At 33.1% G+C, this 17,709-nt stretch overlaps 3 protein-coding genes across 3 annotated transcripts in view; all 3 read right to left on the minus strand.

The window, feature by feature from the left end:
• LOC123007550 (disintegrin and metalloproteinase domain-containing protein 10) overlaps window positions 1–7,322 on the minus strand; it is a 72,017-nt gene extending 64,695 nt beyond the window's left edge. The window contains exon 1 of the mRNA XM_044402918.1: window positions 7,032–7,322. Within this exon, the coding sequence (XP_044258853.1) occupies window positions 7,032–7,131 (100 nt within the window). The 5' untranslated portion in view covers window positions 7,132–7,322. The remainder of the gene's footprint in view (window positions 1–7,031) is intronic.
• A 4,000-nt stretch (window positions 7,323–11,322) lies between these two features.
• On the minus strand, window positions 11,323–13,481 carry LOC123007337 (abl interactor 2). Its single transcript, XM_044402576.1, has 6 exons — window positions 13,252–13,481; window positions 12,721–13,197; window positions 12,503–12,670; window positions 12,138–12,455; window positions 11,789–12,088; window positions 11,323–11,741 (listed from the first exon to the last, which is right to left on the minus strand). Exons 1-6 carry the CDS (start codon window positions 13,274–13,276, stop codon window positions 11,578–11,580), a joined length of 1,452 nt encoding a protein of 483 aa, XP_044258511.1. The 5' UTR covers window positions 13,277–13,481; the 3' UTR covers window positions 11,323–11,577.
• Window positions 13,482–14,414: 933 nt separating this feature from the next.
• Window positions 14,415–16,654, minus strand: LOC123007697 (probable cytochrome P450 304a1). The gene is made up of 6 exons (XM_044403112.1): window positions 16,179–16,654; window positions 15,447–16,132; window positions 15,291–15,393; window positions 15,062–15,242; window positions 14,755–15,014; window positions 14,415–14,697 (listed from the first exon to the last, which is right to left on the minus strand). The coding sequence occupies exons 1-6, from the start codon at window positions 16,273–16,275 to the stop codon at window positions 14,519–14,521; spliced, it is 1,506 nt and encodes a 501-aa protein (XP_044259047.1). The 5' UTR covers window positions 16,276–16,654; the 3' UTR covers window positions 14,415–14,518.
• Between the last annotated feature and the right edge of the window lie 1,055 nt (window positions 16,655–17,709).

The following is a 17,709-nucleotide window of genomic DNA, read 5'->3' on the forward strand; positions in this document are numbered from 1 at the left end:
GAAAATATTTTCATTTAGGAGGACTTAATGGTTTATGGCTATGTACCAATTTTTAAATAAATACGATTATTCCAACTCCCAATACTTCTAAAGTGGGATTTAGACGGAACACCCTGTATTTATAATAATCGAGTATAATACCTCGTATCGAACGTATTAATATAATAGATGATGATACGATAAAATTTATTTAACAATCCAAAATGAATAGGTTTTAATAAAGGCTGTGCATGTCCCTACTTTTGTAAACACGTTTACAAAAAACTGCTTACAGTTTTATCATTTTCTCACCAAGACGATAACATTGAAAATCAGGACTATTGCCAAATCCTAGTTTGATCCTTTATCTCCCAAAGACGCACTTTATAGTTACATATTCCAAAAATTATCCTACATTCGTACATTTTCATTTTGTCCCCTACGACACTCTTGACAAGCATAATTATGCCCCTCTTAATATAAATTTTATATAAAGCAGAGTCTGTAAAAGGCTTTATAAAACAGCTAATTACAAAAATAAAATGTTGGCTTTAATTAATAGTCTAGATAAAATAAGCTGAATCGCATTTATAAAAATATAATTTTGTCTGTGTATTTAGCAAAGTTCAAACGTGGATTTTCATTTAAGAGTGCAATTAGAATAATCCCAATGCAGCGGAAGCAATGTGGTAAAATTTCATAAAGATTTCATGAAGATAAAATGCTGTTTATAAATCCCTTACTCCCAGAAAACACACTTTACGGAAACAAATTACAGCAGTAAGTACTTTATCTTGTCCCACTTTGAAACAAATGAGGTTTGTTGAGTACATTTTAAAAAATAAGGCAAATAAGAATAATATCCTGTTACTCATTACGTCCTCCTCTCAACTTTAAAATGAAGCCTACAACAAACAAAAAGAAATCTCGTCTTTTCCTGTCCAATTTCATTGTGAACATGCTTTAAGTCCGCAATTACAAGAGATAATCTCGTCCCACTTGAAAACAGGAGCTGTCACCAGCAGTGATACCAACTTTGACAACGCATATACATGTTACTGCCAACACAATGTATGCACTTTAAATGAGTTACAATACAATTAATGTCAATTAGCAGTTAATATATGGAAAATGCCGACACCAAAGCGGAAACTCGACTTCCCAAGATTGTGCAGTATATTTCACCCTCTCAGGAGTTGCCATGGTGACCGTACCTACTATCTTCGAAGTAGGTAGGCACGAGAAATCAACAGTTCGATATTTGGATTTGTATCCTGGGGTCCATATGGGGTCAAACTCACACACGGAATGAAATAAACCGTGCTGGTGGCGGGTTAAACCACCGTCGATGGAGCACTTTATCAAGGAGAAATTTCGCCCCCTCGTTCCCCAATCCCCAACGCAAATACGCCCGAATTAAGGATGCGTGTCCTCTACGATAAAATTTCAACGATGAGACACGGGAGGTAATGATCAGGAATTTATCGATTTTCACATTTATTAAAAATTCGCCCCTCTTGGAATTTACAACTCAGTCGAGAAATGAAAACGTGTCACACAGAAAGGGAAAGTAGTTTGTTTTGGTAAAAGATACAAGAATACAAGGTGATGTTACAACACACTATGAAGTAATTGAGGAATCGGGATAGAACGGATTCGCACACTGTATAATTAAGAATGCGTTCACGAATTAAATTAATTCATTGCTCAGGAAATCAAGTAGTGTAAAATTCATCTGTTTCTGGCTCATTAAGGCTAAGGCCACTACGCCGGATATCCTTCCATGAACAACCTTGCAAATTTCAGAAATATACAGTAATCATAATTTTAATGTTTTATTACTGTTTGTAAAATTTTATCTCCAACAAAATTTATCATGATTTATTCATGCCCGTTTAACTTTCATCACATTGAGACATGCAAAATAATGCTTTTTAAACAGCAAGTACTTTAAATTTTCTCAAGCGTAATTTTCTTGTAAATTAATCATTCAAATTGCAACACCTACAAAATGTAAATGTTGAACCAAAATTGCAAAATTGGTAAAAATATTCAGTTTTTCATAATGTTGCTCAGTGTATACACAACTTTACGATGCTTGCGCCTAATGAACGCACCCAAATATACAAAAGTCACAAAACACTACATACAAAAAATACACATTTAACTATTTTACTTCTTATTGGATCCTCTTGGTATCGAAATGACGAACAAAAACACGATTAAGCAGTTTTTATCCTCACGTGACGATAACCACTTTGTGGTTGAAACGCGTTGTGTTTGAAATAAAAGTTTGGTGTGACGGGTTTAATCGTATTTTTGTTCATTTAGTAATTTCATTTTTGAAATCCCATGATAGTAGTTGCCAAACTAATCACTGTTTCATTAATAGTCATAAACTGCAGTTTTTCAGAAACAATTATCATTTTATCTATCAAGAGACGGCATGAATATGATTCTAGTTTATATATCTTTTTGAAAGAGTGAACAAACTAGAGAAGATTATCCGCTTTTTCAAAATTTGTAATCGAGTTCGTTTGGGCATATGTATTAATGATTGCATCTTACAGGCGCATCAAGCCTCGAAAAATTATGTGAAATACCCTGTATAAAACAGAATGTCATACACACCTAAATGTAGTGTTTGAATTTATTTAAAAGCATCTGTCGGAAGTGTCAATTAAATCAACAAATAGCAAATGCACTGCCACTAGAATGCTAATTTGTATTTTACCACGTGTTGTGCGTGATTGCAAATTTTGCTTCAAATTTATTAAAATATGCACACCACAAATGTCTCTATTCTAACAGTTTTGAAATTTAAAAATAGCTACAAAATCTTGATAGAAATTTCACTGTAAAGATCTGATTATTTCAGAATACGTTACTTTCTCATCAGCATGTAATAACAATCAACAATAGACCCAAGTAGTTGCTTATTTAAACTGATTATATGTTACCTAAAACGAAGAATCAACTCGATTTTGAGAAATGTTGCTTTGTAGTTTGCTTAAAGCTAAGAAAACGTTACAAATTGTTCACTTTAATCATTTCATGCATCAAGAAAGAATATTGTTAGCAAGAACATTAATTAATGTTGTTCTACAAACCGCAATCGTTGTTGTTATTAGAATAATGAAATAATAAGAAACTACGCATAAACGTTTTATAAATCTGCTTTTCAATAATAGGCGATAATAAATCTCTTCCACGTCCTAGTAAATTGTACCTATTTAATTTCTTGCACGTGAAACTTGATTTAAATCCTGACCTACAAAACTCTTTCAATTATCTAGCAACATCACCAAAATTATTCATTTCTTACACATTGTGTCCCCGGATAGGTGAAACGACTCTTGTAAAAAATAAAAAACTCTTGATTTGAATTTTATATTTTTGAGATTCAGCCCTGCTTGGTCAAAGACTGATTTCTAACATAATTTTAGTTTTGAAAAATCAAGTATGCCTTGGAAATTTTCTGTAAAGTGCCTTTTGGGTGGCACATACGACAAATTGTTATTAAGAAAAGTTGTTTAGAATCAACATCTAGACCCGTTACCAATTTTTTTCATGTTTACTAACTACTTTGCAAATCAAAAATTTTTATTTTTAACAATTCTTTCATTACGAACAAAAAAATACATTCAATTTACGATTTAGATTATTAGTACTAATCTGTTAATAAAAATCAATTAAAAACAAAATAAAAAATCATAGTGCGCCGATGATTTTGAAATTTGATATAGAGACCTAAATGTTGATTGTAAACAACTTTTCTTAATAACTTTTTGTCGTATTTGTCACTTTACTCTACAGAAAAATATATTTTTTTATTTCCAAGGCTACTTGATTTTTAAAAGTAAAATTATGTTTGAAATCAATCTTTAACCAAGGAGAGCTGAACCCCAAAAAGAGAAAATATAAATCGAGAAATTTTTATCTTTTACAAGAATCGTTTAACCTTTCATCTATCCGAGGACACACTGTATAGACGAATTCTGTACATGAATGAATATCAAACAATTACACGCAAATCTCTTATTCCATCATTTTAACTTTTTAATAAAAAGTTTAATCAAAAATCTGCTCGGCTTACCAATTTCAATTAATCCCTTGAAAAGCCTGATATAAGGGTCTTCAAAAATGTTTTTATTTACTCTCATATCTAATTTTTCGCTTCAGATTTAAAAAGCAGTAATATACGAGTGCAATCAGGGTTTAAATTATTGATTTAATTAAATAACGCACCCCTCAACTTCTAATTTAGCTTTAAAACTATTTTTTATTTATGTTATTCTGTAATCTTGTAATTTGAGAATTAAATAAACTTCACAAATCACAGTTAAACTTGAAGTAATACTATGAATATGTAATGTAGTGGAAATCTAGACCGCATTCAAAGACGAATCTTGTGTTAACATTCTGCTGGTCCCTTATTTCAGAATGTTAAAACCTCCATCTCAAACAATTAACCCTTATCTTATTGAAACGTTACTTAATCGAAATTTTGACACAATTCTAAGACGCAAACCGTAAATTATTCACTGAATCATAAATAATCGAGTACCTACTTCCAAGAGTAGACGTGGGTTTATCACAATTGTAGCAAGAATAGTAATAACAATGAGAAACGATGGATTTATAGCTCTCGCTTTCTGTTTTGAAAAATAGAAGAAGACAATTCTAGCAAATGAAAAATGTCGATACTTGTTGCCAGATAATTCAAGCTTGATGATAACTATTCAATCATCAGAAGACCTTTCGAGTTCTTGCTCCGATTGGAATTTCCACAATTCCCTTCTACTCCAACGACTTGACCACAGATAGGCTGACAAAAAGATTTCATTATATTTCTGATACCTCCATGTTTTTTGTACATTTATATCAACTGACACTTATTCTCAGAGCTGATAGAAAAAGAGACGAATCTGACATCCCGTCGTCGAGATAGAATTCGACGAAGGTTTTCTCGTATTTTAAAAATAAATTAAAAAGCTTTTTATCAATACATTGTTAAAAGTTTGCTACTCCAATATAAAGCAATAATAATAATATCTATAGTAACAACATGTTAAAACGTGTATATTTAAAGATGTAGTTAAATATTATGTCTGAATTTTTTGATTTTTATTTGTTAATAAAATAAAATTTCGACTTTCAAACGGTTATAAACCAGACTTATAGAAAGAGACGTTGTAATAACTAACTATTGTTGCGCGTTATTAATTTTTTACAATATCGTTTAGTTTCTGTAACATTCACACCAATTCAATTCTTTTCATTTTCTTACTGTTAGTACTCATAATAAGAACCAGTTACTTACTTCTTAACAGTATTTTTACTAACTGTAAACAGTTTTAACGTTTCAAAAAAGCCACATCTTAAAATCGGATTAAATTTAATTTTCAGCGATGAACATAAAACTATGTTAATCCTCAGAATTAATGGTAAAATACTTTTAGTTTAAAAGAAACTGTACTAATTTATCACTAATTACAATTATTTACAATATAAAATAGCATTTTTTTTAATTATTATACTCGCTTAAATCTATAGGTATACATAATTTTTTAAAAAACCTTTTTTTTTCAACTAAATGAAATTTTGACGTTTAAAATTACGACATTAGCAACAATCCCGATTTTAGATAAAGTAAAAAAAAATGTCTAAAAACGGCATAAAGAGACCAAAATATAAAAATAAGACAAAAAAAACTCGTTTCATAAGACCTTGAAGCACTTATTCTTTAAAATAACTCGTGGCTATGCCACTCGTTTTTTAAACTTGAGTTCGTGCTTCAAGACTGGTCTTATAAAACTTGTTTTTTAAAATACTATATTCACACCCAACTTCACATTCAAAAAAATGCCAAATTTTTTAAAACTGAATATTTTCCTTTTTTCCTTCAAGCACTTGTCTAGAGTAGTTTGATTCTTCTACTTATTTTTTTAAGCATACTTTTGTTTCGTCGTGACCAAATCTTTCAAGCTTTCAAAATAATCAGTTTCTAAAGGCAAAACATCAATTTTTAAAACGGAAGAATTGAAATTTGATTTCACAAAAATCTACCACTTTATTAATTTTTGTAGCCATTTCTTAGTACAGTGCTAGAAAGAGTAAAGTCAGAAAACATTTTCAAATTAACACCTAGCTAACATAGATATTTGAGTCAGGAAGATAACCGTTTACTCATTGCTTATTCATGCTGAAAAAACCATTGGGTTATAGTTCATAACCTACATTGTTAAAACTAACCGTTATATTATTTTTACAGCAAGCGACCAATATGACAAGAATAATGTCATAATAAACTCTTATTTTCTTGTTTCTCTCTCTTTTTTGTTATTTTTTTCGTTTTAAATCAGTTGTCTAGCAAGACTTTCTCCTACAGTGACTTATAATTATTTATTTGTCTTTTTCCATTAATTTAAAAATTGAAAATATTCTTTATGTTGATAATGTAGTCCGAATCTAAATTCTCTCCCAAGTTCTTGAAGCTACTGAGATTATTTTGACCTAGAAACCAAAATAACGATTTATTACGGTTATGAGGTGCCAGTATTTATCAATGCCATTAAAATGTCCCTGTTTTTATTAAACGAAAAACCATCAAGCATAACATCTCTAATTTGACAATGCCAATAGAACTGGTGAAGGCATACCTAGCGATTGTAACCATTGATCTCAATTATGTAATAACAACTCACAAGAACACAAACTGAATTAATTAATCAGTAAGAATGGCCATAGCAGTGGCATTTAATCTCTAAGGACAAATATTTTTCTACATCATCCCACACGCATCATCGTGCATTTTTAAACAAGTAAAGGTGAATTCCAAAGCGGTTCACCTTCGACTGGACAAAAACAATGATAATATCCCACAAAATGCATTTTTTTTAAATTTAGTTGGGACTATCATTGCTTAATAAATAAGAGCCTGGAGCCTTCCTTGTTTTAATTAATTTCCTGCGGTCACGCAGGTGATTTCCTGCAGACTTAAACCATGTGTATTTCGAAACATATTTTCAGTTGGTTATTTTGTAACTCACCTTTCATATGCCGTACTGGATCTAACGGTGAAGCAGACAGGTATACAATAGCCGAAGTGAACACGAGCACAACACCGCACACAACTTCTTGCATCAACATTGTCCCTCCCAGCGACACCGCGGACACAAATCACAGCAAAATTCTTTGGCCGTTGTCTTCAGCATCTTAAAATTGGTTAATAAAAGTCGTTGTCGCACCGACATCGTCTCGTGCGAACATTTCCTTCACAGGTGTGTGGGCACCTCCACAGCCTACAGCACTCCACGACTCACCAACGACTGATTTCTGATTTCACGTTGCATAGCTGTTTAACGGGTAGCATGCGGATCCGGCGGATTCGCACGACAGACGACGATTGTTTGTACTTGCGCAAAATTGAGGAAAATCCGATGAATTTCCCTCTTTCTATTACCGTTCAAGGAACATAAAAGTTTTGTTCGCTTTAGTAGACCTCATGTGCGATTGTTTCAACGACGTTTTCTTTTCATTCCGAGGGACCGCACCGGAGGATAGTGGAGATAAGGTAGGTATATACACGAGTGGAAATTGAACTAGAGCTACCCACAAACAAACGCAATCAAACCAAATTATAAGCCTACGTAAATTTGCAAATTTGGGAGCCAAATAATGGGAAATCCTAATGTGTTTACAAGTCTGTGCGAAACAGGGTTTTTAGACACCTATAAAAGCCTCAGCCCTCATGGCATTATTGCCTCTATTTGTTAGAATACGAAAATGAACGATGTATTTTTTTTTATTACCTACTTCTCTACGATTCGAGTTAATCCCAAAAATACAGTAGAACCCCTCTATAACGAGAACTCAAGGGGTCAAAATATTTGATCGTTATAACCGATTTTCGCTATAAACAGTCATGGATAAAAAAGTTTTTAAACATGGACTATGCAAATTATTTTATTAAATACGAATTTAAAGAAGTTTAAAACAATATTTAAGAAAAAATCTGTAATTTTTGTTTGTTTTTTTTTTGTAATGAAGCATTTTTATCTTATCAATTATTGCACTTTCCATTGTACAAGGCTATTGTAAAAGACATCGTGGTTAGGTGGAAGAACCCAATAACAAAAAATTTCATCTCTAGAGAAGCTGCAAATTGTTCTGCTTTTTCTTTAAACTTGGCACCACTTATGGGCACATTGGATTCGCGATTCACTTTAAACTATTTGAGAACGGCTTTATCTAATTTAGCATTTTTAGTATCGTACTTCTTCACTTTTGATAAAAATTCACCAGTTGAACTCGTAATCTTGTCCAGCTTGTACAGCTTGTTTTACTACTTTCCAACTCTGTTATTATTGATATTTTTTCTTTGATAGAAAACGTTTTTCTTTTCGAGGACGACATCTTGATACAGAAAGACGAAGTGTTCTCAGCTTGAAAAGTTATTCAAGACTGAGAAAGTGAGAAAAATAAGACCATTAGCGCGCAAAAACAACATTTCCAAAAAAATCTGGTACTTACACAATACGTAATGGAGACTCGCAGGATTTTTATTTCTTTTAAGAACTCTCGTTATAACCAAAATTTCTCACAATTTCTCGCTATTACCGATCTTGGACAAAATAAAAGTTTTGTTAATTCCAGAAAAATACTCACTATAGAGGGAGAATTTTACATAAAGTAGTACACAAAACGGCAAGGGACCAGACGATTTACTCGTTATAGCCGATTTTTTGTTTAACCGGGACTCGTTATTATTTTATACAACGTGTTTCAGAACTTGCGCCCCAGAGATAAATTCCAAGTAAGATAAGATACCATGAACATGGAATAAATACCAATTAGTACACTTGATTTATTGGTGGTCACAGGAATAATGACGTAAAAATAAGCCCAAGTGTATTTGATAAGAGTATTAAATCCGCAACAAAAAACTACAACCCATACCGACTCAAAAACATCTCTCAGAGTGTTATTTTCATTTTCATACCTACTGAAAATGTTGTTCATGCATTAGGTATGGCTTTTCGTCAGGCCAATTTGAGGTGCAATACGAGTACTTGCACGGGTATTTTCGTCAACAAAGTCCAAAATTTGTTTTTTGTATACGCTCCCGAAAACAGCTGTTTTAGGGACTCAATACCTACTAGTTCATGGGAGGTTTGTTACTTTTACAATAGTTTTGGTTAGTGATAAGCTTTGTTTTGTTAAAAATGGCGTAAGGGGGGAAGATGACGATTAATTTGTAATTCTCCTGCAAACCAGCACCTTCAACCACAGCCTATGATCTCCCAAACTCTTTCCCAGTCTATGGATCTAAGTCCACCTACTTCTTCGACTCTTCCTCCACTTCCAGCAGTGGCAAGTAATAAGGAAAAAATTGCCGGCGTTTCTTTTATTGGGAACTCTTGTCAAAAAGACGTTGGAACAGAAAAAAAAAACAAGAAGAGAAAGAGCTGAAAAGACAGACAAGTTTGACGAAGAAGGCGAACATAAAGAAAGGACGTCGTTAATTGGACTTCTTTTCATCTTCCGACGACGAGCATCATAAACCGTACCTTACGTCGACAATGATGACTGATGATGATATGGACCCGCTAGATTTCGAAGAAGACAAATTGTGCATCATATGCCCGGAAGATGGCAAGGATGAACTATATTACCAGTGTTTCAAGTCCTTCAAGTGGGCTCATTCTGAGTGTTCCTGATGGAATCAGAAGGAGGCCAGCCATGTGCCCTACAAATGCGATTTCTGCACATCCTTTCAGATCTTTTTCTTTTTTTATTAAAGTTACTTGTTAAAGTTTTTTTAATGTTTTTAAATCTTAAGTTTTTCCCAAAAATTATTTTTTTTGGGAAAATCCGTCTTTTGTCCCTTTGAAGGTGACAAAGACAATGCAATTGAAAAATACCTGGTATTAAGCATGACACAATTATACAAATTTTGGTTTTTAAATCCATTTACTTACAGTGGCCAGGAAAAATCATAGAAGCTTAACCTCGTCATCTTACCCCGTCTTTCTCTACACCCTGTATTTGTTTCCCGTTAAGTATGCTTCCATAATCGATACTTACTGCAACCAAGGCAGGAAATAAATTACATATCATAAATCAAGAGTCTTTAGGTTTATCTAGGCTTGAACATACTTAAACGATTTGTAAAAATTGCAAAAGAAGATTATTATGATTTACGGGAGAAGAATCCTTAATTCGGTTGAATTTTATTCTGGTGGTTGGCTGGCATGTAATCGAATAGAAATGCACAAAGGTTGTGCAAGTTTTACCAAGTGGAGAGATCGTACATTAAATTTACATTTCGGTGGCATTAACCATGTCAACTGTTTTAAGATTTATTTTATACGTGCCGAGTACTACGGCTATTTTAAATCATCTTCTCCAGAAGTCTTGTTAAAGTTAATAGCAAATTTTAGTCCATTGGCCACAAAATTATTACTTAAAAGTTAATAAAAAAGCTAATCTAAAGTGTAGTCAGACTAGTGAAACAAGCATAATGATATAATATTAATAATAAATAAAAGCAATAATATGTGTTAAATTTCCTAAATATAAAAAAGCAAGACAACAAGAGCTTGTTGTTCCAAACTAAATTTGTTTTACAAACATATCGCAACTCTTCAAATCATTTAATTTATATTATCTAAATGTTTATTACCCATTGCTAGTTGTATTGAAAATAAACTGAAATTCAATTACAAAAGGCAAAATTAACATTTTCTACAATGCACCAATTTGTAAAAACATTTGCTTTGTGATTATTTATTGGTTCTTAGCATTTCACTCATATTTGAAACGCGTGGGTGACAAAGGTAAATCAACTTACCAATTATGCTAATTGAATTCTACAAAATACCTAGTCATTTTATGAAAAGTACAACGAACTGCGGTCACATTGTATCATCAGGTTCAATACACTAAAATTTAAAGGTAAAAATACGGCTAACATTATTTTAAATAAACAATAAAGAAGAATGCGAGTTCAGCACATTTCTTTGTTACAACAATTAAATCTTGTTAATTTTATAATGTCTTAAAGTAGGTAATGATAATGAATATTACTCGTATTTTATTAATTGATATCTTTTAAACTTTAGTTTATAGCAAAATTTTTATAAAACAGTGATAAAAATAGGATCAGGAGAAAATGTACTAAACATTGCTGCTAGTGAATAAAAAAAAACAACTTTAGTTAGTGAATCTATTGCTGATTGTTGAGATACGCAAAAAAAATTCTTGAAGATTTTAGTTATTGCATTAGAAAACGACGCCAAGAAACGTATCTAAAAAAGTTTGGGGCATGAAAAAAAAGCCTTATGATATAGAATTTTTATTACTTATAAATGTATTACAAATGTTTCAAGAAAAATAATATAATAAATTATACAGTTACCATCATACCATCTACAGAATAGTGAAACATCTACTAAGTTTCGTTCTAGACAGTTTGAAAAATTTCCTTTTAGATATAGTCACTCCATTGTCTCGGGTCATGCGTAAATACCATTAATAATTGATTTGCATAATTATTACTTTAATACATTTTATAACGGAAACCTAATTAACAAATTACACACAAGGTTCCACGTAATTCCCAGGAAACAATCCCGTAATTCCATCCATGACACCTTCCCACCAACCGTCATCATTTTTCTTCAACACATAAATAACCGAACTTTCTTGAAAACTCAATTCATCATCTTTATCGGCGTAATAATCGTAAATCGCAACAACTGTAAACAAATTAATAAAAAACAATAATAAAACAGAACCTTAATACCTTTCTCTATGTAATTCTTGGGAACCCATCCAGGCAAATCTTCCTCATCGGGCACAATCGGCATGACCCCACTGGTGCGAGGTCTGCCAAAAGCCTCGTGTTCGTCTTCTGGAGGAGGTGGAGGAGGTAATGGAGGAGAATGAGCACCGCTACTTCGGGCGAGGCGCTGGCCATGGGCATGGGACAAAGTATGCATTCCCAGGCTTCCATGAGGCACTGGGGCATGCTGGGTCATCATCATGGGATGGTGCTGGGTTGACGGCATTTGCATTTCTTGGCTGATCAGAGGTGAAGGAGGCGCTAAAAAAGCAAAATGTTACAACAATTCTGCAACTAATTTCTTACATACGCGGCATGCTTATATGATGCTCCGTCTGAATGTAGTTTCCTACATTACCGGGTGGAGGCGGTGGCGGTGGAGTTTGAGGATGTTGCTGTTGATTTACATTCATAGGATGCACCATTCCTACTTGTGGTGGCGACATTGCCTGATGTTGATTTGGGGCCATGGGCAAAGTGCTATAACCAGGCCCCCTTTCAGTGGAACGTCTTGCGTGACCAATGGGATAGTTGGGAGCGTAGTGACTAGGGACTTGAGGGGGCGCCACTGCTGGTGGAGTGCGATATTCGCGACTGCCCTTACTCAACGTACCTCCTGAAACAGAAACTACAAAAAAGTTAAAACATTACAAAATTTTGCACATGCATATTTACCTTTACTTGATGTTCTTGAGACTTGTGGAGGTGTTGGTGGTTTGGTAGTCGGTGCTGGGCCCACCATAGGATTGGCTGTAATAGACTGGATGCTTCCCTGACTCGAACCCCGCTGTTTTTGTCTCGGGGTCCCACTGCTTCTCACCCCATGACCAATATCATCAAAAACTAAAAATCAAACATCGGAAAAATAATTTACTGTTAATATTTAAAATTACTGTTGTAATCAATTGGTTTCCTCAAATATTTGATAGGTTTCTCTGGGTTTGCAGGAGCTATAATTTTATATTGTCGACTAGTTGATTTATTAGCAGTCAACACTCCAATTTCGCGTCTTGCCACCTTTTCCTTATGAATCATCACAGTTTGTGAAATGTGATTCATTTGGCTCTCCATTTCGGCTAATTGCGCCGCTTGCAGCTCCAATAATTGCAAAAAATTAAACGCAAGAGTGTTAATCTGATATGCGACACTTGCTAAAGATTGGGTTGTGTAATTTTTGGTTTCTTCCAAAGCAACACGCTTATTATTTGACTGGAAATAGTTAGCTTCGCAATATTCTGCAACCCTTTCCAGATTCGTATGGTTATCAGTCAAGTTACTGCGCCCCTCTGGGATTTCAGAGCGCAGTAATGCTGCAAGTTCAGCCATTGTGTCACAATCACTTACAACTCCAGATTCTCGACTGGGGCTGCCTGGAAACGTTTTATATTAGTTAAAATAATCATTTTTAATAAAGATTTATTTACTCTGGGCGTAGTATCCAGCATTCATAACCGACAAGAAACAAGCACTAAAATCGAGGTTCGCATAGTATTGTTTAGTTAGTAAGAAGTTGCAACACAACAAAACAATTCAAAGAAAGCTATTTTAAGTTTATGGATACGAAATATTACGCGGGATTTGAAAAAATCACTATTTTTTAAACGTTAAAATGTCATGTCAACCGGAAGACAACGACAATGTATGCAACCCACAATACGTGTTCAGCGCATGCGCCTGCACAGTTAAGCGGAAGTTTTAAATTTAAAATGTTTTAAACATGATACCGAGTATAGAAAAATCGTTTTCCTAAGACCTACTAAAAATTTTATGACACTTTATAAGAGATTAACCCAACAATGGCTTGAATTTGTAACCCTCCATAAATTGTACGTTCTTTTGCAAGTGTTGCTGCACCCACCAGAAGAAAACAGGGCGGTATTTAAAACCAAAATAGTGGTAGAGTTTTACCAAGCTATTATAAAAAAAAACAACTTTATTTAATAACAGCTTATTATTAACCACCTGGCTTCTTTAAATTTCTTAAAATACTACACTTTAATAACAACTACATCAAAAAGTATTAAAAAAATATTTTAAGTATTTTTAGTCAAAAAGAAAGTAAGTAATCCGGCCCTGCTAAAAACTGACCTGTTTCCTTCTTGGTTTCTCGGTCCGGGTGGGTTCCATTAATTTATGATTTGTTTATCCTCTGGTTTACTCTTAACAATACCGAATTTAACTTAAAAGTAATAAAATTTTTAGTAGGTTTTAGGAAAACGATTTTTATACTGTAATTAATACTTTTTTTACACAAGTTTACAAAACCTGCGTCTGTAAACATACTCGATTAAAATTATTAGAAAACTGCCTTCTTTTTTGTTATTTAAACACTCCTCAAATAATTTAAAAAAAGTATAGATTAGAATCATGTTTATTCTTTTGTTGTTTAAATACCTACATATGTAAATTAATGTTCAAGGCTAACCCTTTAATTGTTTCAATTTACATTGTGATGGAATTTTTATGTCACTTTTGTGTTGGTAATGAATAAATGAAATTAATGACGCACAAGACTACCCTCGTGAATACGACTAAATCTTATCTTACTTGGCATTTTCTTTTTTTGGTTTATTTACAAAACACCCTGTAATTGTCAACAGAAATTACTAAATTGCCACTTTATTTAAAAATAATATAATAATAAACAATAGTCTAATCAATCATTCTTTTATTTTTTCCTGTGAGTTTTTCCTATCTCGGTAGTGCTGAAATCCATGTTTCTTTTAACGACAATGTAACACCAGGAAGTACTTCTTTAAGATTAATTGGCCTATTACAAGGTGATTTGAAAGTAAAATTTTGCAAAAGACCTGACATTAGCAAAAACATAGTATTTCGTGCGTACGTTTCTCCAGCACATAATCTTTTGCCTACAATAGAATATTGTATAATACATTTCCACCAAAACAAACATTTTTAACATTAACCTGCACCAAATCCTATTGTGTAGTCCTTTCTCAATAATTTACCCTCACTATCTAAGAACCGTTCTGGTCGAAATTCTTCTGGATCGTCCCAAATGCGCGGATCTCTATGTGCTGTCCAAAGATTTGCCAATACGATCGAATCTTTTGGAACAAAATATCCACCCAACATTGTGTCTTTAACACATCTCCTTGTAACGCCTAAAGGAGTAACTGGCATCAATCTTAGATTTTCTCGAATGCTTGCTTCAAAATAGGGCAAACTGCAAACAAATTACGAATAAAATTTTCAACATGTCGAAAAATATACTCTTTTCTGTCATCTAGGGTTGGTAGTCGGGAACGCCCCACAACTTGATCAATTTCCTCTTGAATTTTTGTTTGAATATCAGGGTGATTTATTAAATGTGCAAAATAAAAGCTCAAAGTATGTCCAACTCCGACAGGAGATGGAAACATGAAATCTAGCGTTACTAAGGCAAGTTGAGTATCTGTGAAACAGTGTATTAGTTTGAAATAAATCCAAAAATATTACTTACAATCAATTTCAATGCCTTGTTTGATAGATTCACTAATGTAGTCGTCGATAAAATCGCGATGGTGGTCATCAGAAAACGTTTTAACGTGCTCATCTATCAATTCCTAAATAAAATTTAAGTAATTATAAGTATTGAACACAATTATTGTACCTATACTTTCATAAAATCAATCAAAATGTTATTATCATCAACTGCTGAAGTAAACCCGAAAAAAGTCGGTGCAATAAACCTCAACCAGGGGGTTATTGTAATCGCACCTCCCGTTGAGTCCTCACTTTTCATAAATCGGAAAGCAGCCCTGGCGTATTTTCGTACTTTATGGTGGTCAAACTGCGTCGAGGTAAGTACCAACATTACGGTGTTAATAAGCGATCCGTACATAAAATCTGGTACTAGTACAAGACCTTTCCTCTTGCACACATCCAAGTCTTGTTTTGACGGTTCTTTGGTCAAGAAATCTATAAGACAATTAGTTTCTTGATGGGCAAGATTTTCCATATTTTCCGAACGTCGTCCAAAACCGTAATCTCTCATATGGCGCAAAGCAAATCTCCTGTGGTCCTTCCAAATTTGACCGTCAGTAAAAAATATTCCTTTAGGCGTTCCCCTACTTCTTGTTTGTACTATTATAGTGTCGTTTCTACCCATGAATTCATCTCGAGACAACATTTCTTTAGTTAATTCGTAACTTAGAGTGACCACAGTCGGGGCATTTCCTAGGAAGAACCCCAAAATATCCGTTTTGTAGCGTTTGCCCAGAGTTTCACATGAAAGGTAAAGCAAATTGTAATTTTCTTTTAGCAGAAACCAGTAACTACCCCATATTGGTAAACTAGGAGGACCTAAGGACAACATTTAAAACTATTTTTGTCACAATATTTATCAAACCTGGAGGGAAATTTTCAGGCCTTTCTTTGGAAATCGTATAAAATAGTACAACTAGTAAAGTTATGAATATTATAAGCAACGTTAAAAAGCCCAACATCTTGTTGACTAATTTGTAAATGTAATACAAACAATATTTCTAGATTATAATAACATTTGATAAGAAAACGGATTGCTGAGGCAATTGGCCAGTTATAAAGATTTTATTATTATCTGCATAAACAAAATTCTTCCAGAATAGAAACTTTACCAGTCATTATGAAATAACATTAAACATGATTACGTTATCTTTAAACGACCTGTTTGAAGCTTGGACAAAAAAGGGATTATTTATTAAAAATTCTTTATCTGTGTAAAGAAGATTTTGCAAGTGCAAGAAAAGGATGATAACCAGTAAGTGTAACACTAAATTAGAACAAATTGCCATGGGTGAATGTATTAATTATGATTGTGAGAAGTGTTATTAATACAGGCGGTTCTGGATAAACCCCCCATTTGAAGTAATAGGAGTAGGAGTTCTAACAACGATATTTACCTAAAATTTTGTTTATAGTCATAATCGGTTAGGTCCTGTTCAATAAAAATATTTTCAAGATGACGACACTTCCGGTTACACCGGAAGTGAGTATCAACTTCGTTGCTTTAAATTAAAAAAAAAATTATTGTGTTTTTGGATTCTCAAGGAATTTTGAGAGAGTTTTATTTAAGCCTTTTCTATACCTAAGTTTAAACATTTCCAAAGACTTTGTACCTTTCTATTTAAAATCGATAACTCTACCTCAAAAATTGAAGGTTACGTTTGGAAAACTTCTAATACCCTTTTAACTCAACTGTTCTAAATAAAAGGCCCCAATTGTTTCTTCACTGAATGGAAGAGAATTTAATTTTAATTTAATTTTAATTCTGCTTCAGTTTGTATTAATATTCTCTGTACCTATATTTAATAGTTTTCAAGTTATAATATCTTCTTTTGATATTGTAAGAAATTCATTAGCCATAGCTACTTTAGCGTAGGTTGCCACAGAAAAAAGAAAAAAAACTAAACGTCATAAAAATTTGGTGTTTTTTTAGTAAGAAATATTTCCATGACAAACTAAAGTCTGTTCTTTTTTTTTAATGGAAATGCCAAACAGTCTTAACGTTGGCACCACTAGTAAATTCATTCCTGGTAATTTTAATAAAAGAAGTTAGTAGTTCTGGTTTTTTGAATTAATTTGAAAACAATGTCATTAAACGTCAACACAAAAAATCGTCTAAGAAAATTTAGGGACGAAACACCAAAAAAGGGACAAATTCGGTACCGCTAACAGTTTTTCGAAATTTAGAAACGAATAGTTCGCAAGCAGGAAGTTAGAAGGACCCGTTAAAATGTAGACGCAATTTGTAATGCAGGTTTGCTAAACATTCTAAATTTTTAGTAAAAATTGACAAGAATACAAAATAAACATGAATGAGAAAGAACCTCGGAAAGAACGCAATTAAATTAGTGTATTGTGCATCGTTTTTGAGGTACGAGTTGAAAAAGTAACAATTT

The sequence above is a fragment of the Tribolium madens genome, unplaced genomic scaffold (genome assembly GCF_015345945.1).
Source record: "Tribolium madens isolate multiple individuals breed KSU strain unplaced genomic scaffold, Tmad_KSU_1.1 Scaffold_3;HRSCAF=73;Tcas5.2_LG2, whole genome shotgun sequence".
Lineage (NCBI taxonomy): Eukaryota > Metazoa > Arthropoda > Insecta > Coleoptera > Tenebrionidae > Tribolium > Tribolium madens.

What these genes read in the sequence shown, in the direction of transcription:
- LOC123007337 (XM_044402576.1), bottom strand. Translation starts at nt 13,276, where the DNA reads ATGAATGCTGGATACTACGCCCAGA. An exon ending in GAAACCAATTGATTACAACA is followed by an intron (nt 12,671 to 12,720) that starts GTAATTTTAAAT and finishes TTTGATTTTTAG; the next exon opens with TTTTTGATGATATTGGTCAT. An exon ending in GCATCATATAAGCATGCCGC is followed by an intron (nt 12,089 to 12,137) that starts GTATGTAAGAAA and finishes TTGCTTTTTTAG; the next exon opens with CGCCTCCTTCACCTCTGATC.
- LOC123007697 (XM_044403112.1), bottom strand. Translation starts at nt 16,275, where the DNA reads ATGTTGGGCTTTTTAACGTTGCTTATAATATTCATAACTTTACTAGTT. An exon ending in GCCTGAAAATTTCCCTCCAG is followed by an intron (nt 16,133 to 16,178) that starts GTTTGATAAATA and finishes TGTTGTCCTTAG; the next exon opens with GTCCTCCTAGTTTACCAATA. An exon ending in ACCCTAGATGACAGAAAAGA is followed by an intron (nt 15,015 to 15,061) that starts GTATATTTTTCG and finishes ATTTGTTTGCAG; the next exon opens with TTTGCCCTATTTTGAAGCAA.